This window comes from Panulirus ornatus, chromosome 10 (genome assembly GCF_036320965.1).
Source record: "Panulirus ornatus isolate Po-2019 chromosome 10, ASM3632096v1, whole genome shotgun sequence".
Taxonomy (NCBI): Eukaryota; Metazoa; Arthropoda; class Malacostraca; order Decapoda; family Palinuridae; genus Panulirus; species Panulirus ornatus.
Window position 1 is genome coordinate 15,741,828 of NC_092233.1, and position 16,100 is coordinate 15,757,927.

The window sequence follows — 16,100 nt, forward strand, 5'->3', positions numbered from 1 at the left end:
CCTAAAATTTAATGGTACTCTCTCACCCCAACTCTCATTTGCCCTCTTTTTCACCTCTTGCACCTTTCTTTTATACATCTCCCACTCATTTGCATTTTTTCCCTGCAAAAATCATCCAAATGCCTCTCTCTTCTCTTTCACTAATAAACTTACTTCTTCATCCCACCACTCTCTACCCTTTCTAATCAACCCACCTCCCACGCTTCTCATGCCACAAGCATCTTTTGCACAAGCCATCACTGCTTCCCTAAATATATCCCATTCCTCCCCCAATCCCTTACCTCCTTTCTTCTCACCTTTTTCCATTCTGTACTCAGTCTCTCCTGGTACTTCCTCACACAAGTCTCCTTCCCAAGCTCACTTACTCTCACCACTCTCTTCACCCCAACATTCTCTCTTCTTTTCTGAAAACCCCTACAAATCTTCACCTTCGCCTCCACAAGATAATGATCAGACGTCCCTCCAGTTGCACCTCTCAGCACATTAACATCCAAAAGTCTCTCTTTCACGCGCCTATCAATTAACTCATAATCCAATAACGCTCTCTGGCCATCTCTCCTACTTACATACGTATACTTATGTATATCTCGCTTTTTAAACCAGGTATTCCCAATCATCAGTCCTATTTCAGCACATAAATCTACAAGCTCTTCACCATTTCCGTTTCATATTTAAGACCCTTAGTTAAGATGTTAAATAAAGTCAATCTAAGAATGTCATCTGATTATTTGCATTGTATTTACTGCGTAATGAGAAAGAACTCAGAGTATTGTGATATATTTTCCATGATTATTTCACGTATAGAAGTGTTTCAATTTTCTTATTTTTCAGTTTTGAAACAAAAAGTATTTTGAGCTAAAAAATACCCTGAACTATTACCAACCATTTTTGGTATTTTTTTTGCAGAAAAATAGATTTCCTTTAAAATCTCATTATAAGAAGTATTTTTCATGTAAATGAAGCAAGGGAAGTGGGTGAGGGATGGGGGATATCTAAAAAAGCAGAGCTGGCATGTGTAAGAGAGATGTGTTGCATGCACATGGCTGGAGGTGAGCAGGTGAGAAAGGGTAGTGAGTGGTGGGATGATGACATTGAGTTGCTTGTGAAGGAAAAGAAAGGTATATGGGCAGTATTTACAAGCAAGGAGTGCAAGTGATTGGAAGATGCACAAGAGAAAGTGGCAGGAAGTCAAGAGGAAGGTGCAGGGGTTGAAAAGAGGTTGAAAAAGAGGGTAAATGAGAGTTAGGGTGAATAATTAAAAGTAAACTTCAAGAAGGGTAAGCTGTTTTGAAGGGAGCTTAATAATGTGACAAAACAAGAGAACAAATGGAAACATCAGTAAAAGGAACAAATGGGAAGCAGTACCATGTAGTGATGAGGTGAGGAGATGGACAGAGTATTCTGAAGGACTGCTGAATGTGTTTGATGACAAGGTGGCAGATGCAGGGTGTTTGGGTTGGAGAGGTATGCAAAGTGAGTCATGGAAAGTTGTTTGGAGAAGAGAGAAAAGGTAGCAAGGCAGCTGGAGTGGATGGTAACACAGTTGAATTTCTTAAGAAACGGGATGACTATGTTGTCGATTGGTTAGTTAAGATATTTAATATAAATATGGACCAGAGTGAGGTGCCTAGGGATTAGCAGAATAAATTCATAGTGCCACTGTGTAAAGGCAAGGGGGACAAAAGTGTGTGTTTGAACAAAAGGGTTATAAATATTTTGAGTGTCATGGGAAGTTGTATTGTACAAAGGTGACTGAGAGGTTGAAGGCATATACAAAGTATCAGACAGGCGAGGATAAAAGCGGATTCAGGTGTTTGCTCTGAAAAATGCGTGTGAGAAATACTTGCTGAAACAGAAAGGTTTGTGTGTGCCATTCTTGAATCTGGAGAAAGCATATGATAATGTTATTGGAGCTGCCTTATGGAAGGTCTTTCAAATATATAATGCAAGAGCAGAGCTACAAGATGCAGTCAAAAGATTTCATCAAAAGGTTAAGGCATGTGCAGGAAAAGAGAAGAGTGATTAGTTCCAGGTGAAGATTGGTCTGTGGCAGGGGTGTGTGTCACCACGGCTGTATAATTTATTAATGGATATAGTTGTGAGGGAGGTAAATGCAATGGTTTTGGAGAAAGGGGCAAGTGCGCAGTCTGTAAAGACTGAAGGGACCTGGGAAGTCAGTCAGTTGTTGTTTGCTGATGACAGTGCAGTGGTGGCAAATTTGAAAGAGAAACTACAGATGTTGGTGACTGAGCTTGGGAGTATGTGTGAAATGCTGAATTGAAAGTACACTTGAGTAAAAACAAGGTTATTAGGTTTAGGAGGGCAGAGAGACAGGTTACCTGGGGTGTGAGTTTGAAGAGAAAATTTGGAATGAGTAAAATGATTTAGTTACCAAAGAGTGAACATCACAGCAAATGTAACCATGGAAGTAAAAGTGAGACAAAGAATGGATCATTGAGGGATAAGTATTCTATCTCTATCGACATAAATCTGCAGGTGACATTATCACGGCAAACTGCACTCTTTCCTTCCCCATAACATCTTCAGGGCAACTGAGAACGACTGTCTCGTGGAAGCATTATGCAAACACATACACTGCCTTCCCTAACCCATTCCCAGCAAAGAGCCTTGAAACTGCGGCAGGAATTATCAATGCAGTCTTCATATTTGGATGTTAATCAGATGGCAAAGGTCATTTACAAATGTTAAAGGGCTAATTCAGAATAATCTTAAAACAGTCCTTTCACATCTGTTGTGGATTTCTTTACCTGAAATGCTGAACGTAAAGATTCTACAAGGCGACTTCTTAAATCTGTGCGATCCAAACACTCTCTAATATCTTCTAATGCTGGCTGCGATTCTGGGTATTCTGAAAAAGGAAAAACAAATACTTTAAACCACTCACAAGAAAAAGGCAATAGTACCACATCAACATAAGCATCAGTGGTAAATTATAGATTAAGGATTCCTAAACTAAAAATGAACATTTTCCAAAATCTTGTATCATCACATGGTATCACCACCAAAATGATAGGAAATAATATGCTGCACGACCCTGATGAGACAGTGACAAGCTCTGCAAATTCTACAGAGCCTAATATCAAGAAAGCTCCACCTCAACCCTGAATCATGGTTTCATGTGTTGTGAGCAGCTATTCTTAAAAATTCAGTGTGTGGCAATCTGACAGAGGACAAAGAAAAATCCTGAGCTAAAGCATATTACATACCTACCACAACTTCAGAAGCTCTTCCAACTTCACTGCTCAGTCTGGGGCAAAGCTAACACACTGCTTCTATGTAATTCAGCTGTCTGAATATCAGGCCCAAGGGCCAGCAAATTAACCAAATCCAGGTTGATCTTGCACACTTTGTATGCACTTATCCATATCCTTTTTGATTAGCTCAATAGCTCAACTGAACACGTTTATTCTAAAGGCTGCAAGTTATGGATTAAAGAATTTTGGATTAAGAATGTTTATGATACTTTTTCTTACTGCACTTCTCAGTTTCTGGTAAATATTCAGTTTTTCATGCACAATATATTAAAATGGAACTATATTCAAGAGCATGTTGAAATCCAAGAGTTATAAGATTTTTGAACTATTTATTCAATTTATTTTGCTTTGTCGCTGTCTCCCGCGTTTGCGAGGTAGCGCAAGGAAACAGATGAAAGAAATGGCCCAACCCACCCCCATACACAATGTATATACATACACGTCCACACACGCAAATATACATACCTATACATCTCAATGTACACATATATATACACACACACACATACATATATACCCATGCACACAATTCACACTGTCTGCCTTTATTCATTCCCATCGCCACCTCGCCACACATGGAATACCATCCCCCTCCCCCCTCATGTGTGCGAGCTAGCACTAGGAAAAGACAACAAAGGCCCCATTCATTCACACTCAGTCTCTAGCTGTCATGCAATAATGCCCAAAACCACAGCTCCCTTTCCACATCCAGGCCCCACACAACTTTCCATGGTTTACCCCAGACGCTTCACATGCCCTGATTCAATCCACTGACAGCACGTCAACCCCGGTATACCACATCGCTCCAATTCACTCTATTCCTTGCCCTCCTTTCACCCTCCTGCATGTTCAGGCCCCGATCACACAAAATCTTTTTCACTCCATCTTTCCACCTCCAATTTGGTCTCCCCCTTCTCCTCGTTCCCTCCACCTCCGACACATATATCCTCTTGATCAATATTTCCTCACTCATTCTCTCCATGTGCCCAAACCATTTCAAAACACCCTCTTCTGCTCTCTCAACCACGCTCTTTTTATTTCCACACATCTCTCTTACCCTTACATTACTTACTCGATCAAACCACCTCACACCACACATTGTCCTCAAACATCTCATTTCCAGCACATCCACCCTCCTGCGCACAACTCTATCCATAGCCCACGATTCGCAGCCATACAACATTGTTGGAACCACTATTCCTTCAAACATACCCATTTTTGCTTTGCGAGATAATGTTCTCGACTTCCACACATTCTTCAAGGCTCCCAGGATTTTCGCCCCCTCCCCCACCCTATGATTCACTTCTGCTTCCAGGGTTCCATCTGCTGCCAGATCCACTCCCAGATATCTAAAACACTTTACTTCCTCCAGTTTTTCTCCATTCAAACTTACCTCCCAATTGACTTGACCCTCAACCCTACTGTACCTAATAACCTTGCTCTTATTCACATTTACTCTTAACTTTCTTCTTTCACACACTTTACCAAACTCAGTCACCAGCTTCTGCAGTTTCTCACATGAATCAGCCACCAGTGCTGTATCATCAGCGAACAACAACCGACTCACTTCCCAAGCTCTCTCATTCACAACAGACTTCATACTTGCCCCTCTTTCCAAAACTCTTGCATTCACCTCCCTAACAACCCCATCCATAAACAAATTAAACAACCATGGAGACATCACACACCCCTGCCGCAAACCTACATTCACTGAGAACTAATCACTTTCCTCTCTTCCTACACGTACACATGCCTTACATCCTCGATAAAACTTTTCACTGCTTCTAACAACTTTCCTCCCACACCATATATTCTTAATACCTTCCACAGAGCATCTCTATCAACTCTATCATATGCCTTCTCCAGATCCATAAATGCTACATACAAATCCATTTGCTTTTCTAAGTATTTCTCACGTACATTCTTCAAAGCAAACACCTGATCCACACATCCTCTACCACTTCTGAAACCACACTGCTCTTCCCCAATCTGATGCTCTGTACATGCCTTCACCCTCTCAATCAATACCCTCCCATATAATTTACCAGGAATACTCAACAAACTTATACCTCTGTAATTTGAGCACTCACTCTTATCCCCTTTGCCTTTGTACAATGGCACTATGCACGCATTCCGCTAATCCTCAGGCACCTCACCATGAGTCTTTTTTTTTTTTTTTTTTTTTTTTGCCGCCGTCTCCCGCGTTTGCGAGGTAGCGCAAGGAAACAGACGAAAGAAATGGCCCAACCCACCCCCATACACATGTATATACATACGTCCACACACACAAATATACATACCTACACAGCTTTCCATGGTTTACTCCAGACGCTTCACATGCCCTGATTCAATCCACTGACAGCACGTCAACCCCAGTATACCACATCGATCCAATTCACTCTATTCCTTGCCCTCCTTTCACCCTCCTGCATGTTCAGGCCCCGATCACACAAAATCTTTTTCACTCCATCTTTCCACCTCCAATTTGGTCTCACTTCTCCTCGTTCCCTCCACCTCCGACACATATATCCTCTTGGTCAATCTTTCCTCACTCATTCTCTCCATGTGCCCAAACCATTTCAAAACACCCTCTTCTGCTCTCTCAACCACGCTCTTTTTATTTCCACACATCTCTCTTACCCTTACGTTACTTACTCGATCAAACCACCTCACACCACACATTGTCTTCAAACATCTTAATTCCAGCACATCCATCCTCCTGCGCACAACTCTATCCATAGCCCACGCCTCGCAACCATACAACATTGTTGGAACCACTATTCCTTCAAACATACCCATTTTTGCTTTCCGAGATAATGTTCTCGACTTCCACACATTCTTCAAGGCTCCCAGGATTTTCGCCCCCTCCCCCACCCTATGATCCTGGGAGCCTTGAAGAACCATGAGTCATACATACATTAAATAACCTTACCAACCAGTCAACAATACAGTCATCACCTTTTTTAATAAATTCCACTGCAATACCATCCAAACCTGCTGCCTTGCCGGCTTTCATCTTCCGCAAAGCTTTTACTACCTCTTCTCTGTTTTTTTTTTTATTATCATTTTGCTTTGTCGCTGTCTCCCGCATTTGCGAGGTAGCGCAAGGAAACAGAAGAAAGAAATGGCCCAACCCACCACCATACACATGTATATACACACACGTCCACACACGCAAACACTACTCACCCATACATCTCAATGTACACATATATATACACACACAGACACATACATATATACCCAAGCACACAATTCACACTGCCTGCCTTTATTCCTTCCCATCCCCACCTCGCCACACATGGAATACCATCCCCCTCCCCCTCATGTGTGCGAGGTAGCGCTAGGAAAAGATAACAAAGGCCCCATTCGTTCACACTCAGCCTCTAGCTGTCATGCAATAATGCCCGAAACCACAGCTCCCTTTCCACATCCAGGCCCCACACAACTTTCCATGGTTTACCCCGACACTTCACATGCCCTGATTCAATCCACTGACAGCACGTCAACCCCAGTATACCGCATCGATCCAATTCACTCTATTCCTCGCCCGCCTTTCACCCTCCTGCATGTTCAGGCCCTGATCACACAAAATCTTTTTCACTCCATCTTTCCACCTCCAATTTGGTCTCCCACTTCTCCTCGTTCCCTCCACCTACGACACATATATCCTCTTGGTCAATCTTTCCTCACTCATTCTCTCCATGTGCCCAAACCATTTCAAAACACCCTCTTCTGCTCTCTCAACCACGCTCTTTTTATTTCCACACATCTCTCTTACCCTTACATTACTTACTCGATCAAACCACCTCACACCACACACTGTCCTCAAACATCTCATTTCCAGCACATCCACCCTCCTGCGCACAACTCTATCCATAGCCCACGCCTCGCAACCATACAACATTGTTGGAACCACTATTCCTTCAAATATATCCATTTCTGCTTTCCGAGATAATGTTCTCGACTTCCACACATTCTTCAATGCTCCCAGGATTTTCGCCCCCTCCCCCACCCTATGATTCACTTCCGCTTCCATGGTTCCATCCGCTGCCAGATCCACTCCCAGATATCTAAAACACTTCACTTCCTCCAGTTTTTCTCCATTCAAACTTACCTCCCAATTGACTTGACCCTCAACCCTACTGTACCTAATAACCTTGCTCTTATTCACATTTACTCTTAACTTTCTTCTTTCACACACTTTACCAAACTTAGTCACCAGCTTCTGCAGTTTCTCACATGAATCAGCCACCAGCGCTGTATCATCAGTGAACAACAACTGACTCACTTCCCAAGCTCTCTCATCCACAACAGACTTCATACTTGCCCCTCTTTCCAAAACTCTTGCATTTACCTCCCTCACAACCCCATCCATAAACAAATTAAACAACCATGGAGACATCACACACACCCCTGCCGCAAACCTACATTCACTGAGAACTAATCACTTTCCTCTCTTCCTACACGTACACATGCCTTACATCCTCGATAAAACTTTTCACTGCTTCTAACAACTTTCCTCCCACACCATATATTCTTAATACCTTCCACAGAGCATCTCTATCAACTCTATCATATGCCTTCTCCAGATCCATAAATGCTACATACAAATCCATTTGCTTTTCTAAGTATTTCTCACGTACATTCTTCAAAGCAAACACCTGATCCACACATCCTCTACCACTTCTGAAACCACACTGCTCTTCCCCAATCTGATGCTCTGTACATGCCTTCACCCTCTCAATCAATACCCTCCCATATAATTTACCAGGAATACTCAACAAACTTATACCTCTGTAATTTGAGCACTCACTCTTATCCCCTTTGCCTTTGTACAATGGCACTATGCACGCATTCCGCTAATCCTCAGGCACCTCACCATGAGTCTTTTTTTTTTTTTTTTTTTTTTTTGCCGCCGTCTCCCGCGTTTGCGAGGTAGCGCAAGGAAACAGACGAAAGAAATGGCCCAACCCACCCCCATACACATGTATATACATACGTCCACACACACAAATATACATACCTACACAGCTTTCCATGGTTTACTCCAGACGCTTCACATGCCCTGATTCAATCCACTGACAGCACGTCAACCCCAGTATACCACATCGATCCAATTCACTCTATTCCTTGCCCTCCTTTCACCCTCCTGCATGTTCAGGCCCCGATCACACAAAATCTTTTTCACTCCATCTTTCCACCTCCAATTTGGTCTCACTTCTCCTCGTTCCCTCCACCTCCGACACATATATCCTCTTGGTCAATCTTTCCTCACTCATTCTCTCCATGTGCCCAAACCATTTCAAAACACCCTCTTCTGCTCTCTCAACCACGCTCTTTTTATTTCACACATCTCTCTTACCCTTACGTTACTTACTCGATCAAACCACCTCACACCACACATTGTCTTCAAACATCTTAATTCCAGCACATCCATCCTCCTGCGCACAACTCTATCCATAGCCCACGCCTCGCAACCATACAACATTGTTGGAACCACTATTCCTTCAAACATACCCATTTTTGCTTTCCGAGATAATGTTCTCGACTTCCACACATTCTTCAAGGCTCCCAGGATTTTCGCCCCCTCCCCCACCCTATGATCCTGGGAGCCTTGAAGAACCATGAGTCATACATACATTAAATAACCTTACCAACCAGTCAACAATACAGTCATCACCTTTTTTAATAAATTCCACTGCAATACCATCCAAACCTGCTGCCTTGCCGGCTTTCATCTTCCGCAAAGCTTTTACTACCTCTTCTCTGTTTTTTTTTTTATTATCATTTTGCTTTGTCGCTGTCTCCCGCATTTGCGAGGTAGCGCAAGGAAACAGAAGAAAGAAATGGCCCAACCCACCACCATACACATGTATATACACACACGTCCACACACGCAAACACTACTCACCCATACATCTCAATGTACACATATATATACACACACAGACACATACATATATACCCAAGCACACAATTCACACTGCCTGCCTTTATTCCTTCCCATCCCCACCTCGCCACACATGGAATACCATCCCCCTCCCCCTCATGTGTGCGAGGTAGCGCTAGGAAAAGATAACAAAGGCCCCATTCGTTCACACTCAGCCTCTAGCTGTCATGCAATAATGCCCGAAACCACAGCTCCCTTTCCACATCCAGGCCCCACACAACTTTCCATGGTTTACCCCGACACTTCACATGCCCTGATTCAATCCACTGACAGCACGTCAACCCCAGTATACCGCATCGATCCAATTCACTCTATTCCTCGCCCGCCTTTCACCCTCCTGCATGTTCAGGCCCTGATCACACAAAATCTTTTTCACTCCATCTTTCCACCTCCAATTTGGTCTCCCACTTCTCCTCGTTCCCTCCACCTACGACACATATATCCTCTTGGTCAATCTTTCCTCACTCATTCTCTCCATGTGCCCGAACCATTTCAAAACACCCTCTTCTGCTCTCTCAACCACACTCTTTTTATTTCCACACATCTCTCTTACCCTTACATTACTTACTCGATCAAACCACCTCACACCACACACTGTCCTCAAACATCTCATTTCCAGCACATCCACCCTCCTGCGCACAACTCTATCCATAGCCCACGCCTCGCAACCATACAACATTGTTGGAACCACTATTCCTTCAAATATATCCATTTCTGCTTTCCGAGATAATGTTCTCGACTTCCACACATTCTTCAATGCTCCCAGGATTTTCGCCCCCTCCCCCACCCTATGATTCACTTCCGCTTCCATGGTTCCATCCGCTGCCAGATCCACTCCCAGATATCTAAAACACTTCACTTCCTCCAGTTTTTCTCCATTCAAACTTACCTCCCAATTGACTTGACCCTCAACCCTACTGTACCTAATAACCTTGCTCTTATTCACATTTACTCTTAACTTTCTTCTTTCACACACTTTACCAAACTTAGTCACCAGCTTCTGCAGTTTCTCACATGAATCAGCCACCAGCGCTGTATCATCAGTGAACAACAACTGACTCACTTCCCAAGCTCTCTCATCCACAACAGACTTCATACTTGCCCCTCTTTCCAAAACTCTTGCATTTACCTCCCTCACAACCCCATCCATAAACAAATTAAACAACCAAGGAGACATCACACACCCCTGCCACAAACCTACATTCACTGAGAACCAATCACTTTCCTCTCTTCCTACACATACACATACCTTACATCCTCGATAAAAACTTTTCACTGCTTCTAACAACTTGCCTCCCACACCATATATTCTTAATACCTTCTACAGAGCATCTCTATCAACTCTATCATATGCCTTCTCCAGATCCATAAATGCTACATACAAATCCATTTGCTTTTCTAAGTATTTCTCACATACATTCTTCAAAGCAAACACCTGATCCACACATCCTCTACCACTTCTGAAACCTTCTGAACTATAAATTATGTTATTTCTCCCCACCTAAACTTCAGAGGGTACAGTTTCAGTACTTTTAGTTGTTCTTTGCACATTTTCTTACTCTGTAGTTCAGCCCACTTTAAACAATCTAAAGGTGATGTTGGGGAATAGTTACATTTTGGTTATACTGAAAAAGATTCTCATATGAGGTTGGGTCAGTGAAATGCATTCAAGCATATGCCATTTGTTTAACAGTACTGTTATTCTCCCCTGTTATACACAGCAAATAACTGTCAATCTTGATTTCACCTGGAAATGTTTTCAGCCATCTGTCTGTTTTTGTTTTAAAAGTTTTGCATTAACTTTTTGTCAGCTTTTTATGTCATCTGGCAAAACAATGAAATCTCTCTCCAGCATTTCTGTTGAATCTGACTTATTCATGTTTGGTGCTATTTTCATACATTTCAAGGGATTCTCTAAGATTCAACTGCATCTTTCCCTTGCTCTGCACATGTTCATTCTTGCTTTGGCAATTTTCAATACTAAAAACTCCCTCTGTATGGAGCCCCATCTCAAAAGATGAGGCCCTATATAAGCAGAGCTCTCTCATTGCACTATAAAAATAGGTAATTACATACAGAGGATAAAAAGCCAAGGTATGGTCTTTGGTTCAAATCAAACACTAAAAGCCTGGTATGCTCATGTGTGGCTAAGTTTGTTGAGTTCTTTCAATACTTCTAATTTTTCTGTAAATTCATATACATATATTCTATGTATACTTCTTGCACACAACAGTATTGTATGGATACAAGTAGTGAACTTGAATAATATGAAAAGAAAAGGAAACAACCCTCAAGAAGTTTGGCTTATAATAAACTGATGACATACCCATCACCAACAACTCCTCCATGATGCCCCATCCCTAAGGACTGCCGCCCATCACCACAAACAATTTGCACAATCAGATTTCATACAAACAACCACTCCCATAACTACCATTATGAATGTCAAAAACAATCCATGAATAAGTGCACAGCTAAACAAGTAAACCAATTAGTTTTCTCTTAGTTATGTGGTATATCAACATCAAATTAATGTAACTCAATCAAAATCTAACTATTCATCAATTAATGTTCAATTAATCATAACTAAGAACATAATATATAAACCATAGTTTCTACCCTGTACAACTCCATGAATAGCCATATCAGACTAAGCAGATGTACCTTACTCATGTTCTTTTCCAATCAGCAAAATATTGAATTCCTAATTCTGTAATATCTTAATTCCTAATTCTGTAATATCTTAGTGTATTTTTAGCCAACAGGCTGCTACATTCAATAAACATGTCAGAGTTCTTGATGTGTCTGGCAAATAATAATCAAGAATGGATATTCAAGCACTAGATTTGATACCATTGTGAACATGCAAAAGCAACATTTCACGGCAAGCAGACAACCTCAACATGACAGCATTAAAGGTTACTACAAGAACACATTCATGACAACATATACAAAGGATGAGAAAGTTGTGCGAGATATTGTGGTCAAAAACTGCATGGTAACCGAAGAAGACAAGGACGTCAGCCTGAAAATTTCCTACAACAACCTGAAAACATGTTTGCTTGTAATGAACAACATTGTGATAGGTCACTCTGGAAGTCTGAATTGTATCAATGTGGTCTATAAGTACTAATGCAATATTGGGGACTGTCAGCCTCACCACATAAACTACATCGGACATGCAACCTGCCTCTAGCTCCACTTACAAGAAGGTGGAATTAAACATCATGAACAAGAGCATGGAACAAGACTAATGAGAGAGATTATAGTGAATAACACCAAAATAATTAATAGTTGCAGTGATCTGAGAACACAACAGATATCAGATGCCGTTCACATTAGAGAGACAGCACCTGTCATCAACATCCAGACAAACATGGTGTTACAAACTCAATACTTATTCAGGCAAGGTCGACAGTAACATATAAGTTACAAATACTATACTGATCCTTGTCTTGCAAGGACGTTATAGATTTGTTGTTTCACAACGGGATAACACAATCATAAAGTTATGGCATTGAATTAAAGACCAGCATTACATTAAATCTACTTATAATGAAAGAATTCAAGTGTACAAAGATAGGCATATAAATCAGGCATGAATCATTTACGTTAATGCTGAACATGAGTTTAACACTGAACATGAGTTAACATTGAACATGAGTTAACATTCCAGATAAGATTTCAAGCCAGGAGATCTCTTTCCTTTATGACACTTTGTTCGATAACATTACACTTAATTAGACCTGACGTGACATAGTAAACATCATCGTTACACTTAACTAAACCTGACGTGACACAGTAGTAACGGGCTTACAGCACAGCACTCGGGTGACAGGCTTACAGCAGTAACGGCTTACAGCACAGCAGGGCTTACAGCAGTAACGGCTTACAGCACAGCACTCGGGTAACAGGCTTACAGCAGTAACGGCTCACAGCACAGCAGGGCTTACAAGCTTACAGCAGGGTACACCACTTACCTTGCTGGGCTAGAGAGAGAGGAAACAAATCTCAGCGGGTGTAGTGGGTACAAGTAAAGACAAGCGTTCACCCTTGTTGCTATACAAAGCTACCCTTGATTGGCTATGGAACTAGGAGCAATTCTGATTGGTTGGAGGGTCCCAGAGTCTCGGCGTAGTCACACTCCTCGTCTTCTTGCAAACGTCAGCAGCAATGACATACGGTGGTGAAATATCCCGCAGCTGACCCCACGCCTCGACCTGGCGCCTCTGATTCATACGAACATGTGGGCACACACACCATGTTCGTAACACACCCGTCCTTAAAGGAGAAAATTCCTAGAAGAGGAATTTTCTCACCTTAAGAGCGGGATAAACAATCAGCTAACACATTATGTGCGCCAGCAATATGGTGAATATCTAAATTATACTCTTGAAGGAACAAGGCCCACCTAGTTAACTTCTGATTCTTATCTCGGAACTTATTAACATATTTCAATGGGTGGTGATCAGTATACACCCTGATGACATTGCCTGAAGGACACAAATATACAGAAAATGTTATAATACAAATAGCAAAAACAAAGGTTACTTCTAGTGATTGCCTGAAGAACACATACAGAAAGTGCTACAATACAAATAGCAAAACAAAAGTTCCCTCTTCATGGTGGCTATCTGTCTGGGCTCAACCTTCTCTCTGTCCTCCTGCATGAGGACCTCACCAGCCTTTACAACACTGGTGGCATTAACAGCTAATCTGGTTGGAGCCTGCAAAATAAAACGGTTGAAAAGTAGGGTTCCTAACTAATAAGAGAGACTGTCTCACACTGCTCATTCCAAACATATCTAACATCTTTCTTCAATAAATCTGTCAGAGGGGTTGCGACTGCGAAAAGTTACTAATAAACATTCTGTAATACCCAACCATATCCAAGTAACACTTCAGTTCTCTCACTCCTCCGCCTGGGTCCCAGGTCTCCAAGGCACTCGCAGCTACGTCGTCGACTTCGTCACACACGGCTACCGCTGGACGTAAGATGATGCAGACTGGCACCACCGGTTCCAAGGGGAGAGGATCACCACTGAAATATGGCTTAGGCATGTTGATGTGGCATAATCTGACCTCTGTGCCTATCGGGGGTAGAGACAAGGTAATTTGAGTCTCCTACACTCCAGATAATGGTGTAGGGACCCTGAAGAAGCAACACCTCGTCGCCCGCCTCACACCTCATCAAACGAGATTGTTTGTCAGGCCATATTGTCCTCCGTTCCTGAGACTCTCTTGAATGGGCGTGAGACAAATCCTCAGTCTCACCCACTGATCCTTGTACGGACTCGAAACTAGCACAGGAGGTATCACACAGCTTCTCCTCACTAATTTCATCCACATGGAGAGTCTTCTCTCTTGAATGGGCGCAAGACAAATCCTCAGTCTCACCCACTGAATCTCGTTCGGACTCACTCTCAGGGAGAGTCTTCAAATCCTCAGTCTCAACAGAGGATACACCAGGGGAGAGGGTATCACACAGCTCCCTTTCACTAGGCTCACTCTCAGGAAGAGTCTTTAAGTCTGCCGTCTCAATGGAATCTACACCAGGGGAGAGGGTATCATACAGCCTCCTCTTGCTGGCCTCACTCTCAGGGAGAGTCTTCAAATTCTCTGTCTCAACGGAGGCTACACCAGGGGAGAGGGTATCACACAGCTTCCTCTCACTGGTCTCAGTCGGGGGAAGAGTCTTAACTTCCTGCGTTTCAACGGAGTCTATATCAGGGGAGAGGGTATCACACAGCCTCCTCTCGCTGGTCTTCACTTCCTCCATTTCAACGGCTATGTCCTCAGGCACACAGCCTGCCGTGCCAGCTGTCATGGACCTGGTACTATCTCTGGTACCTCCTCATCAAGCTGCACTGCCTCCGTGGACTCCACCGGGCCCGTAAGCAACACCGGCACTGGGTTCATCTTCCCACCCGCTAGGTCACTGCCTAACACAAAGTCCACGTCTAAGACAGGTAACTTATCTACAATCCCTACAAGGGAATGGTCTGTGAAGAGATCTGTTTCTACTCTCACATTGACTAGGGGAGCTTCCTTGGAACCCGACAGTCCATCTAGCAACACTCAGTCTCCAAACTCTTCTCGCGGCACCAAGCCATCCAACATCAGGGACTGCAGCGCACCAGAATCCCGTAATACAGTCACTTTTCATCACACCACATTTACTAACATAGCCCTTTGAACGTCTCTCCACGTCAAGTTCACTGAACTTTGGTACGAAATGTAAGTTACCCGATTGGGATGACACTGGTCCTGATGGTGAAGAGTTAAGTTTTTCAAGTTCGAGCGCGAACGTAGCTTGTTCAGTCTGGAACCTAGCTTGTTTAGTCTGCTCCTTCTGTACCTGCACCTGTGCTTGTTGTGCTTGTGCATTGAACTTAGCTATCTCTAGTTGGATTCGTCAGTATTTGAGATCAACATTAACATCACTAGGGATAGATCGACAAAACTGGTCAGCGTCGCTGGTCAACGGCATGATTAACGAACCAAGGAAAGAGATTCCATTAAGGCAAGAAAAATCCTGGCAAGGTCGCTAATTTATATGTTATGAACTCAATACTTATTCAGACAAGGTCGACAGTAACATATATGTTACAAATACTATACTGATCCTTGTCTTGCAAGGACATTATAGATTTGTTATTTCACAACGGGATAACACAATCATAAAGTTATGGCATTGAATTAAAGACCAGCATTACATTAAATCTACTTATAATGAAAGAATTCAAGTGTACAAAGATAGGCACATAAATCAGGCATGAATCATTTACATTAACACTGAACATGAGTTTAACATTGAACATGAGTTAACACTGAACATGAGTTAACAATGAACATGAGTTAACATTCCAGAT

General features: G+C 42.5%; 1 protein-coding gene across 1 annotated transcript in view; it reads right to left on the reverse strand.

The window, feature by feature from the left end:
* Positions 1 to 16,100, reverse strand: part of mr (anaphase promoting complex subunit morula) — a 208,873-nt gene that overhangs the window by 129,855 nt on the left and 62,918 nt on the right. The window contains exon 8 of the mRNA XM_071665551.1: positions 2,769 to 2,869. Coding sequence (XP_071521652.1) covers positions 2,769 to 2,869 — 101 coding nt within the window. The remainder of the gene's footprint in view (positions 1 to 2,768; positions 2,870 to 16,100) is intronic.